This window comes from Ceratosolen solmsi, unplaced genomic scaffold (assembly GCF_000503995.2).
Source record: "Ceratosolen solmsi marchali unplaced genomic scaffold, CerSol_1.0 scaffold6, whole genome shotgun sequence".
NCBI classification, from domain to species: domain Eukaryota; kingdom Metazoa; phylum Arthropoda; class Insecta; order Hymenoptera; family Agaonidae; genus Ceratosolen; species Ceratosolen solmsi.
In genome coordinates, this window is record NW_011948414.1 from 2,302,916 (window position 1) to 2,327,135 (window position 24,220).

The 24,220-nt window shown below is 25.0% G+C and overlaps 2 protein-coding genes across 2 annotated transcripts in view; both read right to left on the reverse strand.

Moving 5' to 3' along the window:
• Nucleotides 1-7,657, reverse strand: part of mlt (tubulin folding cofactor E like protein mlt) — a 40,736-nt gene extending 33,079 nt beyond the window's left edge. The window contains exon 1 of the mRNA XM_011506598.1: nt 7,452-7,657. The gene's annotated coding sequence lies outside the window, so the exon portion shown is untranslated. The remainder of the gene's footprint in view (nt 1-7,451) is intronic.
• A 12,208-nt stretch (nt 7,658-19,865) lies between these two features.
• The window catches only part of LOC105368353 (protein stoned-B), a 23,800-nt gene continuing 19,445 nt past the window's right edge, over nt 19,866-24,220 (reverse strand). Inside the window, exons 10-14 of the mRNA XM_011507357.1 lie at nt 24,207-24,220; nt 23,098-23,212; nt 22,427-22,745; nt 21,628-21,838; nt 19,866-20,050 (exon numbers count right to left, since the gene is read on the reverse strand). The exon at nt 24,207-24,220 is cut by the window's right edge and continues 164 nt beyond it. Of these exons, the coding sequence (XP_011505659.1) occupies nt 19,894-20,050; nt 21,628-21,838; nt 22,427-22,745; nt 23,098-23,212; nt 24,207-24,220 (816 nt within the window). The 3' untranslated portion in view covers nt 19,866-19,893. The remainder of the gene's footprint in view (nt 20,051-21,627; nt 21,839-22,426; nt 22,746-23,097; nt 23,213-24,206) is intronic.

The window sequence follows — 24,220 nt, forward strand, 5'->3', positions numbered from 1 at the left end:
TCAATTTTAAATGGTTTACTACTGAATCTCATTATTTCAAGACGATTAAAAAAAAAAATAAAATATTTACTTTAATACTCTATTCGTTATAAAATATCTTAATGAATCTTAATTAGAAGGCCAACGATTTCATTTATTATAAGTTCATATATTTTTTTCAGATTTTGTGCATATAAATTAAATGTATTTGCAAGCCTAGAATCATGGTAAATCATAGGCTTCATATTTAATTAATAAATGTATATATGTTGGAAGTATTTTATATTGCATTTTAATTAATTATTTCAGTATCAATTGTAAAAATTCTCTTCCAGAATTATGAATAAATTGCATGGTAAGCTTAAATTTATAGCATGAAATAGAAATAAACAAGACTGCTTTATCATTAATGACATGTAGAATACTTTATATTACACAATTTGATTGACAAAGAAGTAGTATTTCCTAGTTTTTTTAAACACATTCGTCAATTTATGAAAATCCGGTGTATTTTCTCTTGATATTACGATATATATAACTGTTCTAATAATTATATATTGTCAATAATAATTGCATCTAATTTGTAATTATCATAAATAATATACAGATTATTCGACGGTTACTAACGGTACTTGTTAGCCTAGAGTCCTAACATTAAAAACTATAATTTATATAATTTTATATTATTCGCTTTAATTCCACAACGATATTTGGAATAAAAATTCAATTAATAGAATTAATTATCACCTAGTATGGTCAATATATGAAAGAAGTTTAAATAATTCATAAAATGTTAATGTATTAAATTACTATTGTATTATTTTTATTATAAGTGATATCGTAAAAATTATACAATTTAACATTTTCAATATAAAACGAGTTTTAAAAATGAACGTAAATTAAATTCTAATAATAGTATGAATTTTTTAAATCAGCATTTGACATTTAACAGAAAAGTTAAAATATATTATTACGAAATTTATTTGTAATTAATTAAAAATAAATTGAATATATTGAACTAAATCAATACAATTATTATTGAATATATTTTGATTAATAATAAATTCAATTTAAGAAATAAAAATTCTTTTTTTAAATTATGTACTATGGATAATTATAATACACGCTAATCCTACTAAAATAAGTCTATAGAAATTAAAAAATTTAAAAAAAAGGTTAAGTGAAAGTTTTACGAAGAAACAAATATAAGTAAAATCGAAAGCCTTTAAAAGTTTATTATAGATATTTATATATTTATAAAATTAACAGAGAATCTATTTAGTTGATTGCATCATATTATGATCATCTATACGGCAATAATAAATAAAAATAATGTAAAATACTTGTATGTGCATAAAACGATTTTTACTAAATAGAAAATTAGAAAGTGTCCAAGTTCTACTATCGTCTACTTGGGTATATGAAAAGTCTTTCCTCACAATATCGCTATAATGTAATAAAAACTATGCCATTGTGAAAGTAATATTAATAATTTACCATAATTCGATAATACCAAAAAAAACGATTCTGAATCATTTTATTCACATTTTATACAAAATAAATTTTGCGTAGAAATTCCATATAACGTATGTAAAATAAAAGATTTTAAAAAAATTTTCACAATACAACTAAAATTTAAATGAGCCTTCTTAAAAAAAAATTTAATACTAACAAGCTATTTTATTATTAAAAAAAAAAAAAAAATATTTTTGAGCTCATTTATGCCTACATGGTAAATAAAATATTTCTTTTAATTTATAATTAAGCATATAAGGTCAATATGATATCATAATAAAATGAAAATGCTCGGAAGCGCTGTTCTACTCATGCGTTCACCCTGCTACTGAAGTACTGTAAACTATTGTGGAGAATATATTGATGGCGATTGCCTCGAATGTCGCACAGGGATGACCAAATGAATAGTGAAAAAATGAGACGCCAAGGTGAACGAACCCAAACAAATCTCCGTAAACACGCACGTATAAGAAAACGTTTACATAAATTTTTGAAGTCTCATATCGTAGACAGTGTGAAATGAATAATGCATTATTACCTACGCTTTTCTTTATTGGTAGATTAAAATCAAATTATAATAAAAACTGAAGAACTACTAGTATGAAAACATTGTCGTATTATATAAGTGAAACTAAAAAACGAACTAAATTGTTAAATTAATTTAACAACGCACATGCAATTTATAAACATATAGAAAAAATTATTAATATAAGAGAAAATAATTCATGTATTTTTTATTTAATTAATTATTGAATAATTTATATATATTATAAAATAGCGAATGCATTTATTTACACCTTAATTTTCTCAACTCAAGTAATTTAAAAAAATTAAAATTAAATAATTTAATGTAATGACAAATATAATGATATTATACTATTATTCGCACTAGATGTCTACGTATGTAATTATAGGTGCATATGTAATTATAATTCAATAAATTCACATGGAATATTACTTAAAAATTTATCGTATTTAAATATATTATAAATCACTCAATATATATATATATATATATATATATATATATATATATATATATATATGTATGTATATATGGTTATTAAGATTATTCGAAAAATATTCTAAATCTACAAAATTTTCAAAACGTTATCTACAAAAACACAAATATTTGATTAGCTAACCGGAAAGACAATTTTAACAAGCGATATTATCTAAAACACAATACATTACAGCGGCACTAAAAGAATTAGAATATAACAATGATCTATTTTATGATCAAGATAGTCACCAAAACAAAGGTTCACTTGATTCTATTCACATTACTATTTCCCTTTCGTACAAAGAATTTGGATTTTGTCGTATTTACTGTATGTGTATAAAAAATTATTAATATGTAAATTATGGAAGTTCTACTTTTCTATCAAAGCATTATGCATACCTCTTTGCAGAATAATGTATTAAAGGAATAAACTTTAATAAAAAAAATTATACTTAATAATCCCCGCCCGCTCCCCCGCACCAATTGGGCCTTATAAAACACAGTGACACCGTAAATTCAATGAAATTAAGTATTTCCGCATTATCATTTATGAATATACATTCGTTTATTCGCATTAGTTGCATTTGGGGTAAAATGGAGCATACAAGAAATACTACACAGACGGCAGCACAAGTTTTGAATAAAAGAGAGAGAGAGAGAGAGAGAGAGAGAGAGAGAGAGAACTAGAGAGGGAAACAGATGGCTTACGGGGGGTGGGGAGCAGTAAGAGAGACAGGGGAATCGGGTCAGGGCCTCGGGATATCGCGCGCACGAATGCTCCACTGTAGCCGAAAGCCCTATTTTCATCATCTCTGTGCATGTCTTACGACGCATATATGAGCAAATCGAAAGGTTTTCCACATAAAAATTAGACAATACCACGAAACTCATGCGTTCATTTGTCCATCAAAGCTCGATGGTTATACATGCATAATGGAGGCTGTCGTTTTATTTTTCTTATTACTAATGCCTTCCGCTATTTTATTTTTTACCTTCATTTATAGTAAAATTATAAATATGCCTCAGTAGCTTCTAATATTCTTAGAATTTATTTGCGCTCAAAACAAAAGAAATAGTTTTCAATTGAATTGAATTTACAAACATAAATTTAAAGAGCCTATGTAAAATTAAATTAAAGCCTGTTTAATGTATTCGAATATCAATTAATTAATTATTAAAACATATAAACGAATTAAAGAAATATGTATAAGTATTGTATTAATAATTACCATCATTTTGAAAATAAGCCATAGGAATTGATAATTAAACAATTATACAATTAACTTTTTTATGTAAGTATTACAATTGTTTGTTGTTATATAAATAACAATAATAATATGCTTGTACAAATATATGAATTTCAAATGACAATAAAACTTGTAAAAACCAAACCTCACCAGACATTCCCTGTCAAAATTACGAATAACTTAATAATTTATACTTGAATTAATCGATATTGAATTTATATAAAAAAAAAAATTAATATAATTTGTGAATTCCAATTTTATATAAAATTTTCAATGAAAAATAGCTCAATAACTTATGGGAGTTCAAAATTAAATAAAGAAAATTGTTCATTCAAATACATTTTCAACCTAAACTTTTGTCTTATACATTCACTTGACTACAAATCATTGGAAAGTAAACTGAATTAATTACGTATAAAAAATTTTCATATATGTAAAACTGCACGTCCTTTATAATTTGTAATGCTCTTTATACTTATTGAAAAACATTCTAATTAAAAAAAATAGCACTTTTAATGTCTAAAATTTCTGAAAAATTTACATAATAAACAACAGTAAATTTGTAATAATTAATAACTGTACGAAATATTTCAAGTCGAATTTAAACAGAAATACAATTAATTTACAATGCATTAATAGAATTTAAAGATACAATTTAAAGGTACATTATAATTATTCAAATAATTAATCTGAAGCATAAGTATTAATTATAAAAAAAAAAAACCTTTTGAAAACACATTTTATTCAAAAATATATTATATAACATTTCTCTCGTACTTTAAAAGCAATTTTTTATGTGTATACAATAAAATTATAAAATATATAAACATATGTAAAATAAATAAATGTATAAACTTTCTTTTACAATTAAATATTTACATTTTGTGTAATTAATTTCGTATTCTTAACTGAATATTTTATGTTACATATTTCTGTCTAGAATATGAATTAAAGAAAAATTTCATATGTCTACTTCCCATGCATTTCTCTAATTACATCATTTTTTAAGATATTATTTATTGAAATTTTTTGTATTTTTAATGAATGCCAATGAACTCTTGAGCAACGTAATTTATGTTCCTGTGAGGACAATAGAATTTTAGTAATATGTATATTGTTTACATATGCTAAATTTAAGTCTAAATTGCAAATATTAAATAAGTATAATTATATTATAAAATCTATTTAATATCATATATTACATTTTCATGTATCAATGACAATAGCCCATATATTAAATTAAATAATTAATTGTTAAATAAGTGAAATCGAATACACTATTAAAAGTTCCAGAAACATGAAACAATAAAAATAATATATATAAAAATTTCTTTTTGACTTACAATATTTTAATGGAGATTTATTCGATGTGTCGATAAACTTTTATTAATGCGTTTTTAGCTCCCAAAATATTAATTTTGACTTTTAAAAAATTCATGCGACTTTTAAAACCATATCTAATCACTGTGTTTTATAAAAATAATCTTTTTTTAACTAATTAATTAATTTATAAATTTATTTACAGTACAAATTGCAAATAATCTTTATAATGTAAAAGAAAAACAAAAATATAGATAGTCTGATAAAGATATAAAATATCAATAGTTTCATAAAAATCTGAAATATTGATAGTGTAATAAAAGTATAAAATATTGATAGATGTACCGATTAAGCAGAATGGCGAAGGATTGGTCAATTATTCAACAGAAGATAAAATTGAATAGAAAGAATCCGAAAAATATAAATAAACTCAAACAGAAACATAATAATTTAAACAATCTATAATATTAAGAAAACATTTGTGAATTATTAACCAAGCAATTTCATTATTATATTTTATTCATGTAAGATATTGAAATTTTTATTGTGTATCAAAAATTTGCGAAATCTTTATGAAATACAAAATACATTATCGTACAGCCTATCTTACGAAATGGCAAAGACAGTCTTTTCAATTATAAATATATTGATTTTTAATTATAAACTTTTTAATTGATTGACACATTAAGAAAAAATAGAAATTTATGAATATATATATATATATTGTAAATATTTGTATTATATAGTCTTTTGAAATTTCTTATTTATTATACGTATAAATATTACTATTTTGATAATTTATTTGCAAAAAGAATATTAAAAAATAATATAATAATAGATTAATACTCGTAATAGTACTAAATCAAAAATGTAAATTCTTTGTGCATAAACGTGTGTAGGTACGATGTAAAATAATTATTTTACACATGCTGCAAATAACATTTCTTTAGATTTACCATTTTATTTAACTCTCATTACGTGAGTCGATAAGCGTTCTTTTGTTCAAGCACTAATGACAGGTGAAGTAAACTAAAAATACGCCTAAAACGGTTAGATTAAAAAAAAAAAAAAACTCAGTGTAATTGGAAAATACATATATACTATAATATTGATATAATACGTAATGCGATTAATATAAAAAATAATAAGCATGTAAAATGATCTAAAATTCATGAAATTTAACTGCATAATACTACAAAATAACGTAGCCGTAGAAAAATTTGCATTATAAAAATTTGCTGAGCGAAATTTTTGGTTTATGTCATCATGTTTGATTTATGTCAAATTAGGTTATCATAAGATACGAAGGTTATTGCCCATTATGAATCTTGAACTTGATTCTTTTATCTGTTGACATATCTAATAATACAAATACCCTTGATGCATATTCTGTATGACTTATAATTCATTAATAATAATTTTCAACGAATTATTTACTCTTTTCGAATACTCCAATGACTTATTTCTCCATCAAAGTATTCTTTTGTGTAAACATAATTACGACAACTGTAATAATTATTGTTAATAACATCATTGACAATATTATTAACAAATGATATTAATGCCCTTATTTTGAGTTTTTATTTTAAACTTTGTGGATAAATATTGAGAGTGGGTTAACCATTGAGTGGCTGACTCGATTATTTTGACATTAAGCATGTTTCGCTGTTAATATGTAGAACCAAATTCTATGTCGCGCACGAATTAAATATTAACGTAATACGGAAAATACTGGCTGAAAATGTTTTTCCGTCTAGACTGTACCTTTGTGTTCATTGTTCTTACAAACAATTCGAGAATAAAAATTATACTCGCAAAGGAGAGAAATATATACAGAATAGGAATATCATTGATATATAAGAGGAACTGAAATATAAGACCATTTAAAAATCTAAATCAACACCATAAAATCTTATTGTACTTCTTTTAAATATTGCCCCTCGAACCTGATATGAGAAATGGCACTCTAAAGATGCGCATTATTAGGAAACATCAACATCACGCTTTACCACCTCACATATGCATAATTGCCATCTTATTGTAAACGGCAGAAGAAGTCTTACGCTGGACAGTTATAACGACAACTATAATTAACAAGAAATTTAATTTGCTTGTAGCGATGATGCATAGCGCTGCTAGAAAAGCTCAAATTTGCATCGTATGACTAAATTCCAACGTGAAAAATTGTGCTGGGGTTTCTAGGTTGCATTGATCGGGAGAAGCAAAGGGGCGGCGAACGCTTTGCGCAGCGACGAATCACTTTCTCGCCCTCCAGGTTTTTGCGCGACTGACGGGGATTACGATAGAGAAGCACCAGTTTTCCTCGGATTTCACAGGTACGAAGCGTCGGGCGAACGACGCAAAACCATTACGCACGCGCTACTCACTGTGCCAGGTTGCTGGGTATCCTGGAGCTGCGCCAGGGCCCGGAGAGGCCGCTCTCTCGGCTGCAGCACACGACACGAAAACGCGAGGGAGGGATATTCCTGACGGCGCGCACTTGCTCTTCTCGAACGCACGACAGAGTGAAGCTGAGGGGAGAGGGAACGACAATGATCTAGACAAGGGGGCGAGGACGCCAGCGAACCGCTCGGCGTCCAGCACTAAACTAACGTTGCGCAGCGCTTGCCCCGAGCTCTCCTCTTGCTTCCTTTGTTTGCTAGTAAACACGAATCAGCTGAGTGGGACTGCGCCGTTGGCGGCGCTGACTGTCTCGTGCACCGTCGCTTGATGAAGCAGCGGCGGGCAGCGGGGGTGGACGGCGCCGAAGGTAGGGGAGGGTCCAGGAGTATGCGCTTACACGGCGGCATCGATCGAAACAGACTCGTGGCGCCCCTTTAGACTACACGTTTAAAGGGACAATATAGCGTGTCCCGAGGATGAGAAGTTACGATCATTTATTCTAAGAGATCAATCGATAAATCACTATTGAGCACAGATGCGATATGCACTTTCTTTGTAGTCTGTACATCGTATATAAGCCGCGTAAGAAGATGGAGAATATTTTCCACCTTCACCATAAAATAAGAAGGCTTGAGTATAGATAGTACACATTTTACTTATCATTATATGTATTAAAGGACACTCTACTTTATATAAATTGTCTCCTCGTATTAGCTATCAATGAACGCTTTCTAATGGACGAACAGAATTATAATTGATGGCTTTGCGCTGATGTTAGCGTTCTAACAAACCAAATCACATCAAATGCAATATTCTTCACATATTTGCTCTTTATAATGTTTTATCCATAAATTTCTATTTAATTATTCTATTCCCTATTTATTCGTTCAATCTTTTCTCTCTCGTTATATCTCTTTTGTGTCATTATTTTACTTCTGCATTTATATTTTCAGGCTTGTATTTTAAAAATATCGTTTTTATATCTAATGATATATATTTTTATAAATTATATATTTCAGTTAAACAAAAATTCAAATTTTATTATTAAATTAATTCATTTATACATATAGTAATAGTAATCACTTTATAACAATCCCATAAAAACACTTTATAAAAGTAGCAAATATAAAAAAATCACGAAACAAAACAATTAAAATAAGAAGTTATGAAAAAATCAATTCAGTTATATTATTTTATAATACTTATCAATTAGTCATAATAATTAGTTATCTAATTATATTAGTTTATCAAATTGAATCTATACTATTATATTACATAATAAAATTTTCACTCAATTAAATAATTAATTTAATTTTGTTCCCATAGAAACAAGTATTACCTGACTCATTATAAATATGCCCAACTTTAAATATTTCGTAGTTCTATCAAATTGCTTACATATCTAACAAATTAAAAAGTTTTATGAAATATATTAAGCCTAGAAATCTAACGTCTGATGGAAGTAATCGTAAGTCAGTATATTGATCAAACATAGCACCAAATATTACACCATCAAATGAATTATAAATAATTATTTACACATATTCATTAGAAATTAATACTTTGTGTGTGTGTGTGTGTGTGTGCGCGCGCGCGTGCATTCATGAGAGTGTAAATGCATGTAAATAATATTGCATATAAAATTTTTAATTGTAGAATAATAATGACATTGGTGAAGACATTATGGTATTGGAAAGTTAGTTCAAATTTTGTTCGAGTGCATCACACATCTTACTATCGCAAATATGAAATGTATGTTACGAATAGGTACATATAATTAATTTAAATACAATGGCTGAAATAACGGTTATTTAAGATTAAATGCCAATTACGAGAGTAATACTACAATATTATATATATTAAAATATAAAATTTTTCGTAATAAAAATAGTCTCATCGATTTCGATTATATATAGTAAATAGCTCTACATGATATTAATTGCACAAATAAAAACTTCTTATTTAATAACATATTATTTATATTAAATATTATTTTATATTTACTATTAATTATTGATTTAATTTGACTATTACCAATACTTTTAATATATTAATTTTTCCTTGTTGTAAAATATTACAATAATATTTTAATTTTAATAATTAATAGATTGAAATATTAACCGTTACAATTTAAAAATAACATTTTTAGAATTTTGGTTTTATTAAAAAAGAACCCTACTTCGATATAATATATAACTCAAAGTAATTGGAAAATTAGCTAATATGAAATAGCCAATATAATATTATGTTCTGTATAATATTAAATATTAAATCATATTGGTAAAAACTTACTTTAAAAAAATATTTATCTTTGAAATCCTATTTTCATTTAATCTTTTTGAAATCGAGATGTTTAATTTTATATTAATTTTACACTAATGTTATTTATATTAGCAACGAAATAAAATTTAACATTTAAATTAACTATATTGAGAATTTTTCAATAATATTAATACTATTAATTTAAATTTTATTGACATAATTTAGCTCTTAGTAAAAAAAAAAACGAATTAAAATGAAATTATTCCATTTTGTATTCATCATGTTTGAAAGTAAGTAATTTTTATTATTATTTTATGAAGCCTCTATGACTTTTTACATTTTCATAACTCTATATAACTTTGAATAATTATATATGTATAATATAAAAAAAAATGTATTATCACAAAAGAAACAATGAGTAGATTTTTGTGGAAATTCAAGATCAATTGGTGCCATTTTGATCGAAATGAAACAGGTAAAATGTACAAGGTAATCTCCAAAATTGTCGTTTATAAAATGGGAAGTACGTTTATAGGAAGAGAAGGTGAGCTTGTCGATTTACTACCCATATACGACACAAATATCACCTTCGTGTTTGTTCTTATTAACGAATAAAGGCGTATTAATTTGGTTAGACCACAATTTTCCATTCTAGGAAAAGATCCTTTCTATACAGTCATTTTTTATAAAAATTAATTATAATTATTAATATAAATACTTACAATATTAAAATTGATAGATACACTTGTCAATGATTTCCTTAATGCCTTCCTTAATAGTTGAAATTGTAAAAATTAAGGAATATTTTTTAAACTTGGGTATAATAGAAATTATTTACAATTTGTAGAATGAAATTTAGCATAACCTTAAAACTTAATATGTCTATAATACAATTCTGTCAAAAAAGTAATTAATCTCATTACGTACAATATTCAATTGTTTTTTTGTTATAGTTTTTGGTTAGATTAATAAATTCAAATACTTAGACATATACAAAAAAATTATTGCAGGTTACTGAAAATTGAAAAAAATTATAATTAGTTAAAATCTGTACTATTTTCCATCATGATAAACTTACGATGTAGAATTTTAAAATAATTTTAATACAATTGATATACAATAATATAATAAGTTAAATGTAAAATAAGCTGTAACAAATATTATTGGGCTTTTATATTATGAAAATTTTTATAATGATAAAAATTATTTTAAAAGATTATTTAATCGTGATATATATATATATATATATATTTCATCCTAACTAAAAATGAATTTATACTATATATATACATGAATTTATAAATATTGAAATAATTTATTTTCAACTCTTTTCTGAAATGATATGTTAATACCATTTAATTAATACATTGGATTTATGAACCAAATTTAAAAATAAAATGAAAAATGATTAATTTAATACAATATCAGTGAATTTTAATGATTTAAACAATTTTATATTATTTATCGATACATAGAATTTATCGATGGTTTTTCTTCAGCTAATAGTGATATTATTCACTGCACTTGGTTTCTCATTGTGTTCGGGTTTACAATTTTATTACATGTTAACTGCAGAAATCGCTGTATAATACATACATAAGAATACAATCATCTTCTTGTCATCGCGTCAATCTACTTTGACTTTTTCACTTTTTATTCATCTGGCGCTTGAGCAAAAAGTATACAGAACTGATAGAACCGATGAGGTGACATTATGCAAACACAGACCTTATCTCTACTTTTGTTTCCTTAGCTTAATTTTGAAATTCATTGTTACACGTTGATCAGCATTATACATTCGAAATCGGCAAATGGATATACAACTTAACAAAGGCATAGACTTTAATCGATACAGCATATTCATAATTTTTTATTTATATTTCGTGACAAATTTTCAGTATCGTTAATTTTTTTTATATTATTTATTTTTTACTTATTGGCATACGCATGCCTGCACACACATACGCGCACGCGCGCGCACGCACACACGCACGCACACTTATGCATCCCTCACTTCGTGTGTACGCATGTGTGAACACTTATATTGTAAACGGGTGTGCATGTGTGTATACACTGCATCATTCTTACATGCTTTATAAACTTAAAATATGCCAATGTAATTTAAAAATAATATAAAATTATATATAATATTTTGAGGTGTAAGAAATCGTTTAATTAATAAATATAATTGAGAGCATTGTACTTTTTATTTTTATTGTTTGAGAATTACATGCAATGTAATTAATAATAAAGGGAATATAAATCTTTGTAACAAATCATGAATTCAAACGTAGTCTCTAGATTACGATTTTATTACAGTAATTTCATTTTATAATTATTTGTGTGTATATGTATATGCATACACAAACACGTACAAAAATGCACGTACATATGATTACAACAGAGTCGAGGATACATACATTTTAAACTCAATTCTAACATTCGTTTTTTTCTTAGTTTTTTTCCGTACGCAAGGTTTCACTGTACTATTAGGGTACAAATACAAAGCATTGATATATTCATAATTTTCTTCTTTTTTCTTTTAACTTAATTCACAATTGTATATTTTTATACTTAAACTGTTCAATTCGATTGCGATTTTTTTTTTCTATTTATTTTTAGTGCAATTTATGGTTACAGGTGATTATTGTTTATCATTTGCAAAAAAGTTATTTTCTTTTTCATAATTTTTTATTTTAGCAGTTTTACAGAATAATATTACACTTACGTAGTTAAGTATTAACATATTTTTCACACAAATTATGCGAACGTACATACTTGCGTGGATGGTGCATAACATCATCACACTTACGAAAAAACTACGTATCCTTTTTATCCGGTAACATTTTACAGAACTCCACCGTTGGATGTTTAATTTTTTTTAATATCATTAACATCGTTACTAACAATATTTGATCGTTAGATTTACTATCATTTATTGATTTTTGTATGCATGGTTAATCTGTTGTCACTTTCTTTGTTGCTATTTCTGTATAAAGTTTATGTTGTAATATTTTCTACATTTTTTGCAATTATATCACTTTATATTTTCAAAACAATGTGCAAACTAATTTAAATAAATAAATAATTATCTAGTTACTGCAATGAAAAGAACACTTAACAAAATATAAATAATTATATTAGATTAAAACATAAATTATGACAGATTTTTCTAATATGTAAACTTTAATTGTAATTAAAGTATTACCTAAAAATCTGAAGATAATATTATACATTTTATATATCTATTTATACATAAATATATATAACATATTTTATTGTGTAATTCTACAATTTTAATCAATAAATATAGATTTTATCTATAACCTCGGGTGGTATTTTCATATTGTTAATGAACGCAACTTAATACTAAGATTTATTATTATATTAATTATTATTATCAATATTTATTTCTTTTTTGCTATAACTTTTTTGTTGTATTTTTATTTGTTTGTTCTGACCACCACGCGTGCATAAATAACGGTATTGAGATCACAAGCTGGAAACTCGCATAATGGCTTTTTAGCGCAAGTTTTGTCGAAATCTCTTTGTTATTTTTGTAACACTTTTTAATAAATAATATATATTTTATATATATATATATATATATATATATGTGTGTGTGTGTGTGTGTGTGTGTGTGTGTGTTACGCGTGCGCGTATGTAAAGTATATAAGAATTGCTTTATTTATTGTTCCGATTCTTGCTTTTATTATTAATTGTATTTTATTTTAAAATTAAAAAGCCAGATTAGAAACTTTATATAAAATTTGTTTTTGTAAACAAGCATCTTAATATTGTAGTGATAATATTTTATAATTCGAAAATTAATAAATGAAATATTTTCAAAATAATTGATGTAATTATATTGAAGTGTTTTAACTGTTAAAGAAATGATATAATATTTTTTAAATGTCTACTAACATTATAATAAATAAATTAAAAACTAATTAATAATTTTACATTATAACAATTTTTATCGTCCTGTATTCATCACTTTATAAAAAATTTCAATAACAAGATTTGATATTTCTTCATATTTTAATTTGCACTCAAGTAAAATAAAATTCTTTGTTTAATTATTTAAGGTTAAATGCATAATTAAAACAAAACTATACATCGTTTAGAAACTAAAGTGCGATACTCACATGACATATATGTTTATTGTATATGTACGAATGTTTGGTCTTATCAAGGGAATTACGTCGGAGGACTAGATTTTCTTTATCTAAAGTCGCAATTTTTACTTAATTTATATTTCCCGTAAAATTGCATTGTATTTCTTCTCTTAAATTTAATAAAAACAGGATAGAAGAACTGTAAACATAAGAAATATACTATTTCATTTTATTTTTAATGATTCCAAATTTAATATTTTGTTTTTGTCTTATTGCAAATATTGTTCACAATAATTTTTTACTTTATATTTTTATTATTTATTTATTAATAATTTATAAAATTATGAATCGAAATAAAATTTTAAATACTTTTATTATTACACAAATAAAATTAACGACTATGCGCCAAAGATTATAAATATTTACAAAAAAATTTTATCAATAGAAGAATTTCAGATATTAAAAGTAAAAAATAACAAATAATAGAAAGTTATTATTTAAATATTTATTTATTCGATACGCTATTATATAATGATAATTTCTACTTATTAAAAATAAAAATAAATTCTATAAATAAAATAATAACTTTAAATTGATATATGCTAATATAATAACACAATAATTCTTTAAATGCAACAATAATTATTACCTACTCATAGTTTATTCTATTAATAGAATCACGTATGCATAAGACAATAACTTGATACGCAATTACAAATGATGGTAATATTGTTATTATATTCACGTATAAACGGTATTTAAATATTCTATGAAATAATAATCTCATATGTTTTTATAACTATGTTCTTATTTAAACTAAAAATCTAATTTATCACAATTATTCTCATATGAATTAAAATATAAATCTACAAGCTAAAAAAATCTTATTATTTTATCATTAAAAATATTTTAACATTTACACTCATTTAACAGATCGGCGTAATTAAATACTAAATAGAAATATTTACATAAACTTAGGATAACAAACGCCTAAGTACTAAGGAAATCCTTACATAATCTTAAATTTTATCTGCCTTATGATTTATGACTTTTATTCGCGACAATGTGATTATCAATTAAGATCAATCACCTTAAATGCTAAAAGTAGGACTAGATATTACTCTTTGGATCCTTATTCAGGAACGAGAAAAATGTTAAATAAAAAATAATCTTGTCTCAAATGAAACTTACAGAGCTAAATTCTTATCTATAAAAGTATATGTTGTACCATCTTTAATATAATTTTCAACGCTTGAACGTCCCAGGACATTATTTAGATATGTGGGGTTAAAGCGTTTTTCATTTATTATTAAAATTTTGTTATAGTACTATCTAGGTGCGACAAGCCGATCGTGTAGATTATCACTATATCGCTCGTCGAATTCTGATTTCATTATTCTTATAATTACATTTTTGGTTTAGCCGTATAGTCGCCTATGGCGAACATGAGAATGGGGCAATATATTTTTGCCAAAAAATACTATAATGAAATAAAAATTGTTAATAATAGTTTATTGATACCGCCATAGTGATATTTTCAATGTTGGTAATGAAAAAAATACCTATGATGATTAGTAAATATTTTATTAACATTTCTATTTTTTTTTCCCTCGTAATAATTAAAAGATACGCAGATTTTTTTTTTACGAACTTTGGTATGTTTATAGTTTTTGTAAATATAAATTAATTTTTTTACTTTCACGAAATGTTTAGAGAAGATATATTAAAGAAAATATGATAAAAAAAACATTTTTATTTTCTACCATAAAAAAATTTTGACATCGTATAGAATTAATTTTCTAGTCTCTTCCTAAGCTAATTTGAAAGAATTTTTTGCAATGCATTAGCTTAAAATAAAAACTAATTTTTTTAATTACAGGGACACACCAAATCTATTTAAATTTTAATAAAATATTGATTCTATACAAAGGTTGTTTACTAAGTTGTTACTACATGCATAAATATTAAACGTTCAAGAAAAAATATAAATAAAAAACAGTCGCTTTTTACAAAAAATTACTTATAATTTTAAATATAATATATCTTGTTTATTCAACAATTAATATGAAAATATTGCTTAATACTTCAATGATATATTATTTAGGCTCTTTTTAATTTTATATTCGTAAATTCTTTCTTATATACTAAGTGCTAACTAATTAAACCATGTGATATTTTATTCATTAATTCCCTGATTTTCTTAATGTTATTAAGCATTTAGTAATTTACATATTAATCAAATTCATTTATTATACGTGTATATACCACAAAGCACAAAATATATAAAACTATGTAATGAAATTGAAATATTTTAACCGTATTATACATTATATTAAATAAAAATTACTATTAATTTTAAAGAATAACAATATTGTATTCTTTTATATGAATATACAAAATATTAATATTATTAATAATAATTTTTTTTTCTAGTTAATGTTTATTTTAAAATAACTTTTTAATAAAAGAAATACAAACAATAATATAAATAAGCTTATTAAAAACTTTTATTAAAATAATATTTTCCACGCATAATTCCTTAAGATTTGTACACGCGAACTTGTGAGGCAAGAAATATGATAGCTTAACTTACAATTATTTTAGTTAAATATTTAAATTGGATTATAAATAAGTGTGACCTTCTAATGATAACAACAAGCTATTGCATAGACTCTTTATGAATTTAATTAAAAAATGTCAAAGGCAAGTTTCATTTTTGTCATTAAATAGGAAATGTGATCATTCTGTTCTAATCAAACATCTATAAAATTAAGAGATAGAGAAATCTAGTATATAAAATATTATAATATATAGCTAATAAAATCAATCTGCATTTCAGCTACTATTATAAATATATTAGAAAATCTTTGGAATAATTCAATTTATTTAATAAATTAGTAAATCCTTTAATAGTTATTTCAAATCTTATTGTTATCATAAAACTTAAATTATAAATAATAAAATGAAATATAATACAATTATGAATATGAATTGTGAATGAATAATCAAATATAATATAATTATCTAAATTTTTTAAAAATAAGTTGAAATTATAAAAGTTAATTTACATAAAATTATAAAACATCTTGTGAAACTTTGTATTAAATTTATATTTTAATTAAAAATTGGATATTTAAATATTAGATAAAAATTTTGTTTGTAATTAATAAATGATTATTTATTTATTATTTATTAATAATATTTATAGTAATAATTACTTTGGTAAAATATTAACAATTTTTAATGTAGAAGAATTGCCTTATTAATAAAAACTGTTTAATAATATTTAATATATTGTTTATTTTATTGTTATGCCATGATATTCTATAAGTAATAGGACATATTTTAGAAGTTAAATTTAGTTAATGAAATTATGAAAAATGATGATAATTTGTAATAGTACGAATAAAACTAATAATATAAGATTTTTAAATTCAGGTGAATAATTGCAAAAAATGTAAAGAGCCAAGTTATTTTCCTTTTTAATAGATACCGAAAGGAAATATGTATATATAATCTGTATTGTCCCTACTTCATCGAATCCACGATGCATGTATAGTTTATACGAATTTTCATTAAATACGATATTTTTGATCCCGTTTCATAATCTTCCATATTATTTATATTATACATCTGTTATTTTATTAAAAAAAAAAATGGTAAAATTAAATGAAAATTAAAATAATGGATATTTCTCGTTGTTATTTCACAGCTCTATTTTGGTTCATAAAGATAAGTATTAGAAAAATATAAATTATTAAACGAATGGTAATGTAATTAGGGCAATGAACTATAGGGAAATAACATTACAGTAATTAAAAATAAAAAAAAAGAACCAATATTGTTAAAGTGATATATAAAAAACGGACTGACCATAAACTCTTTTCAATTGTAAGTGACAACAGAACTTAAAAGGAAGATAATTTTATAACTCGTGTGTCTTAAGAGCTCGTCAAAAGTATAATATTCAAAGCAATCGAATAAACATTATTGTAATTATTTTTAGTAATATTAATTAAATTAGCTTAAGTTTTATGAATAAAAAAATTTAATAATATCGTTTTTACACATTCGAATCAAATACAAATTAAATAATAAATTATGCTTACTTTGAGTGCCAAATTTTTAATTAAGAAACAAATATATTATGCATTTCTTAATAATATAATTCATCAAAGGCATAATCATAAGCAATTGTATGTATCTCCTTTATCGTACGTTCGACTAACATTTCCCGCACGTACCTGTGTATTTACACCGAACCATGCAAACCATAGGAATTCGGAATGAGCGTAAATTCGGTTGGATAAATCTAGCTACGCAAAAGGGAAAACAACTCCTTACGATTGCCATCAAAATCGAATTAACACAATATATATATATATATATATATATATATATATAATATAATGCTTGATATATTATATGCATACGCGTCAACGATGTACTTATTACGTAATACTACATAACATAATGTACTGCGTGCAATTTGTCGTGTTTTTCTTTTATTTTTAAAATTCATCTTGACTTTCCCCGAGCAAGTATGTAGTTTTCATTTTTTTTTCTATTTTATACGTAACTTTGCTTTGGTATTTTACTCTTCTGTCGATCTTTCTTTTTTTTCAACATTTTATTTTTTTTTTATTTCCATCGCCCTTATACAAAATAAATTTGCACATATTGATTATTTATATCTTTCATGCAATCATTTTTTTTTATCTTTTTTTGGTTTGCTTCGTAATTCCTATTTCTTTGGTTGTTATAATTAAACAGTTAAAATATAACATGATCTTTCACTGAAATTAAATTAATAAAATCGTACGTTTTTATTATGTAATAAATTACTCATTGGTGAACTTGAACCTTAATCAATTTGTCTATGCTTATTGAGAATTTTGATAACCTTCCAAATAGATGATATTATTATACATGAAAGTGATTGAATTATAAGATAAAGTGACTTATTTATTTATTAAATTGCTCGATAAAGCCATAGACATCATAAGTAACGTAAATGTTCATAATGAAGAAAATTCGATCATTATTCCTCACAGACATTGAGCTGCTTTTAACAAAGAAAAGTTGCGTGCTATTCATCTAGCAATAATTTTAACAACATTGCTTTTGCTTATTAAATAACAGTAAACACATAACACATAGAAATTGCAGATTTAACCTACAATGAAAAGCGGAAATTGTCTCGAGGCTGTTAACTGGCACTCGACTGATATTGCGACCTTCAATATTTTACTGAATTGACTGCAATTTTAGCACGCTTATTTTAAACACATTGGCTTTTGAAAATGAAAAAACGCTATTTTTACGGTTTTATATTAGGAAATAAATTTATAATATTCATACAAAGTTGTAAATCTATCGAATTAAAGTGAAAATTCAGAAAAGCAAAATTCATTTTTCATTTTATTTACATGTGCTTTCCCCATCATCATATTAATCAATTGCAAAAGAATTTTAAATTATTATGCTATTACTTCAATTCAATTAATAATTCTTTAACATTGTGTAAAGAGTCATTCCAACTAAAATTACATTTCTGCCACTTTTATTTCAACTAGATTCTTTGTTAATGGATAAAAATTTCGTTTACTTTTTATATAAGTCCGCAATGAAAAATGTCATATTGAAAAATGCAGTTCAATCCTGTAATTATGAGTAATCTATTTCATGATTAAAAAGATCATTGCATTTTTTATTTTTTATTTTTATTCTTTTTTTTTTTTTTTTTTTTTTTTTTTTTAATAAGACTAGTTAACACATTAAAGCGATATTTCGAGTCAAACAGGGTAGGATCCATACTAAAACTAAATGGCAAAGAATGTCCTCTTGAGTCAACGTATTATTTTATGTTTCGTATTTACTGCGTGAGTAAACAACATTGTTTCCAAAAAATTTCAAAATTTAACCTCATTTTACGAAAGCCGTCGAGTTCTCGTTGAAACAAAAATCTGTAAAGCTCTGAAAATACGTATATGAGCATATTCAATATTCACTACGATACCCCCATGATGTGCTCGTAGATGTCACTCTAGTCCGAGGAGTCCGAGTCTGACGCGGGATGATCGGTAGTCGTCTCATTATGAGACTCGCCACTCAATTCGGGAATCGTCTTTTTAGGAGTGGACATTGAGGTAGCACTGATATAAGCCCCTGGACCATCGCCCTGAGTATGTTCAATGCCAACCCTTCGAGCAAAAACAATATACATAAGCAATAAAAAAATTAAAAACTATCTACTGCGCTGTAAATAGAAGGTAAAATGGAAAAGAATATTATTGAGAATATTACTTTTTAACAAGTATTTATGATATTTTATATAAAAGTATTATTTTCCAATAGAATTTTTTATACAAGTTTCTATAACTTGATCATGGTGTCAATGTACTTTAAGAGATTAAAATTCCAAAAGTATGTATGAGAAACTACAAACATTTAAACGCCCTGAATTAAAATGAAATTACGCATAGTTAAGTGTATTTTAAATATAAATAATATTCTTTGAAAGTATAAATACATAGATATTTGTCTTATGTACTCTAATTATGTTTTATAAATTTATCACTTTTAAAACTAAATAAATAATTTTCATTATCTGGAATATTTGTTGGAAATAAAGTGTTATTTATAACTGTTGCAAAAGTAAATTTCAACACCACCTGTGCATTAAGAATTTTGTTTAAATTCATTTGATTCCTTTAGCTTAATATGAAGATGTAAGAGTTAAAAAGTGTACAAATATAATTAAAAATATACATAATCCTATATATATATATATATATATATAGCACTAAGTAATACAAAAGCCACTTTCTATTGACCTTTCATTAATAATACTCAATCGATTTATTTAAAGTGAACGTATATATTAACACAAGTTTTACTTTATTTAATAAATATGATATTTAATTATTCAAATTCCACATCTTTAAATACATATGCACCAACGCTTGAAAGTTCGTATCATCAAGGATTCGATATCCACATTAAATATTTGATAAAATTAATCGATATGTGCACATTGCGCAAAATTCGTTGATCAGCCGAAGGTTTTTCAGTTGTCAAACTTTCATATTACTAGTGAATGTCGTAAGATTTAATTTATCAACATACACAACTTAAAAAGCAATTTCAATATATTACCAACAAGAACATTAAGAGGAAATAATGTGTTTCTTATTTTTATTAAGATTTTGTCATATTGTTCCACCATTACTAAGTGTTGCTTATATCTTCATTGATCTGAATAATACGTAACGTCTAAGTTTAATTAACGCGGTAGACTTTCATACGTTTTTAAGGCGCTTATAGTTCACGGCATTCATAAACGTAAAATTATAATAAATAATCTCTAAATCATCATAAGAATAAATACAAATTTTCTATAAATTTGTTGTAATAAAATATTCATATCATTGTTTATGATAAAAATACGTGATATTTTGTGTAAATATTATTTGAAACCCAAGTACCTCCTATATATTTATAATACTAAAAGTAGCTGTTTAATCGCTTCGTTACAGATATTAATTTCTTTTTTGGTAAAACTTACCACTCATTTCAAAATATCTCTTTTCCTCATTAATAAATAAATGAAAAAAAAAAATAGTATTCATACGATATAATGTTATTAACTCTTAACTCTTTCGTGCGCAATGTACAAGCCCATTATTTTTTAATATAAATATAATTTTCATTAAATTAACACGCGCAACTATAATTTCATAAATTCCAATCTTGGATTTATAGTAAGATTCAGTCTCACCTGTACTCGTGACGCGACAGGTTCTTGACGTACTTCTCAGGTGGCATATCACTGTCGAAATTCTGGAAGCTCACGCTTCGTGCCATTGTATGGGAAACTTGTGTCATAGGCATCGTAAACTCAACGTACGCATACTCGGACAATTTTTCCGGTATTTGATCGTAAGACGTCAAATTCATACGACATACTAGTTGATGCGTTGTGTAAGCACCTAAAATTACAGTCTTCTTTTAATTTTTTTTTTATTTTGGCCTTGAATTTCGATTTATCTGACTTGAACTAAAGGTTATTTTTTTAATTAAATTTCATATAATTCCGTAAAGGCTACTTTGAAGGATATAACATTATTTATAAAATAAATGTCTCTCATTTTGAATAAATTTAGACGTCCAAATGTTACGAAAAGTATTCAAACCTTCCATTTCATCTTTTTATTTTTTACTTTTTACTTAATTGTTATGGGAAATATTTTTAAAAACTACGGGTGAAAAATATTTTTTTTAAAAAGCGTATGGTTAATATTTCGATATTTTCCACAATATTATAATTCGTTATGATACTTTAATATTAACTTTGCTAGAGTTTCGGTTTAACTTACTTTAGTATTAAGCTTTCGTTAAGGCATGACCAACCAGCATGGAAAAATTTAGACTTCTCATCGCACTTAAATTTACCGTCCAGATTAAAGCCGAAATGAAGAAAAATCACGGCTAGTGTTACAGTTAACAACAAAAACACCGGATTTGAATACAAATCCGAAGACAAAAGCTCGGCAATTAGAAAGCAACCACGATCGTACCTTGTCCCTCCTTCGGTAGACGCGGCATCCTCCAGACGATCGCGTGATGCTGGTGCTCGTATTTCGCTTGTCCCGACGTAACCTCCATGAGTTGGGGTTCGAGTGTATCCACGGCACCTAAGAAACGCTCGATACCTTTGATCTTGCCAGTGCGTCTGTGAGCCGACTTCACCGAGCCATACCTGAAATGCTTCTCTACGCGAAACAGATAAATCCAGCACTCGGGTATCGGGAAGCGTACCATCACGTCTTCACAGGGCACACGCCCGAGTTTCCGTGATGCAAAACCAGGCACGAGGATATCAGCGCGTAACTCCACCTACGCATGCAAAATATAATGATATCTTATATTTGTTTACACATCCTTCGTGTATCATAAAAACTTAATACAATTTAACTAGAATAAGAAATTATTGCAAAATGAGAGCATAGTACTTAGAGATTTAAATTGGAAAATTCTAAAGTAATAAATTTTATTCTGAAGCAATTATATAAATAATATATTGATGAACGAAATATCTTTTCATAATTAATTTAAATATCCATATATTTAAACAATCAAACTGTATTCAATTATTATAATAGTAAATTAAATTGATTATAATGTAATAAGTAATGTTAGTATTAAATAATTACTTTTCAATAATGGGAATTCTATTTCGTTTAAGTACCTTATTGCCAGTAACACACATTACAGCTTTAAGTTGCAAAGGTAATTCGCGATTCCGTGGTGGTCTGATGCGGAATCTCATCAATTCGATGTAGCATGCATCCGGCGGCTTAAACCTTTTGTTAGTAAAGAAAATTGTTAGTAGTGTTAAATGGCATTCATAGATTAATAGTTAGATTAATAGAAGATTAACATTGTAAAATTTTATGCAATATTTAACAATACGGCTAACTGTAAAATAATTAGTTAAATTCCCATTCGTTTTATCAAAATTTTATTATTTTATATCATTCCTATTTGTCAAATTTAATTAACACTCGATTAGCTAAATACATCAATTCAAATGAATAATTTATTTTGCATATTAAAAATAATCACAACAAAGGAATTTGATATATTTAAATAACAATAATGTCAAATATCGGCACATTTTTCAATAATGATATAATAGTTTATTTCGATTAATTATATATATATATATATATATATATATATATATTTATATATTGTTTATTATATTACGTTTACTACAAATCGAAAATTTATCCTCATAATAAAATGAAATATGAATCCTAATCGATATTAATGTATTATATAAATAATTAAAATATATATTTTTAAATATATATTTATTATTAATTTACAAATAAAATTGTTATAATGAAATATCTTATTATTAAATTACATTCGATGAATTATAAAAAAAAAAAAAATTATACTAATTTCAACAATATGTAATAATTTGTAATAATTTAATTTACGCGTTAAAATAAAAAATGTTAATTTTCAAAACTATGAATATACATATATCCTTACAAATTTGTATACATATGTATATATACATAAGCCCATACAATACTTTTCACCAGATACACTTGTTTTTGTATACGAAAAATGTAAGCTTATTGCAAATAATATATATGTTTTACGAATTATATGTATTAAATACAAATTAAATTCAAATACAAGCATGCAGTCAATTTTAAATTGTCAATCTATTATTTTGTAATAATATTAGACGATACATATGCATTTGTTAAAGGATGCTATCAATTGATTATTTTATCTTTATATAAAATTAGTCGTCAAAATATTAATGAAATTATGGACATACTTAATGATCC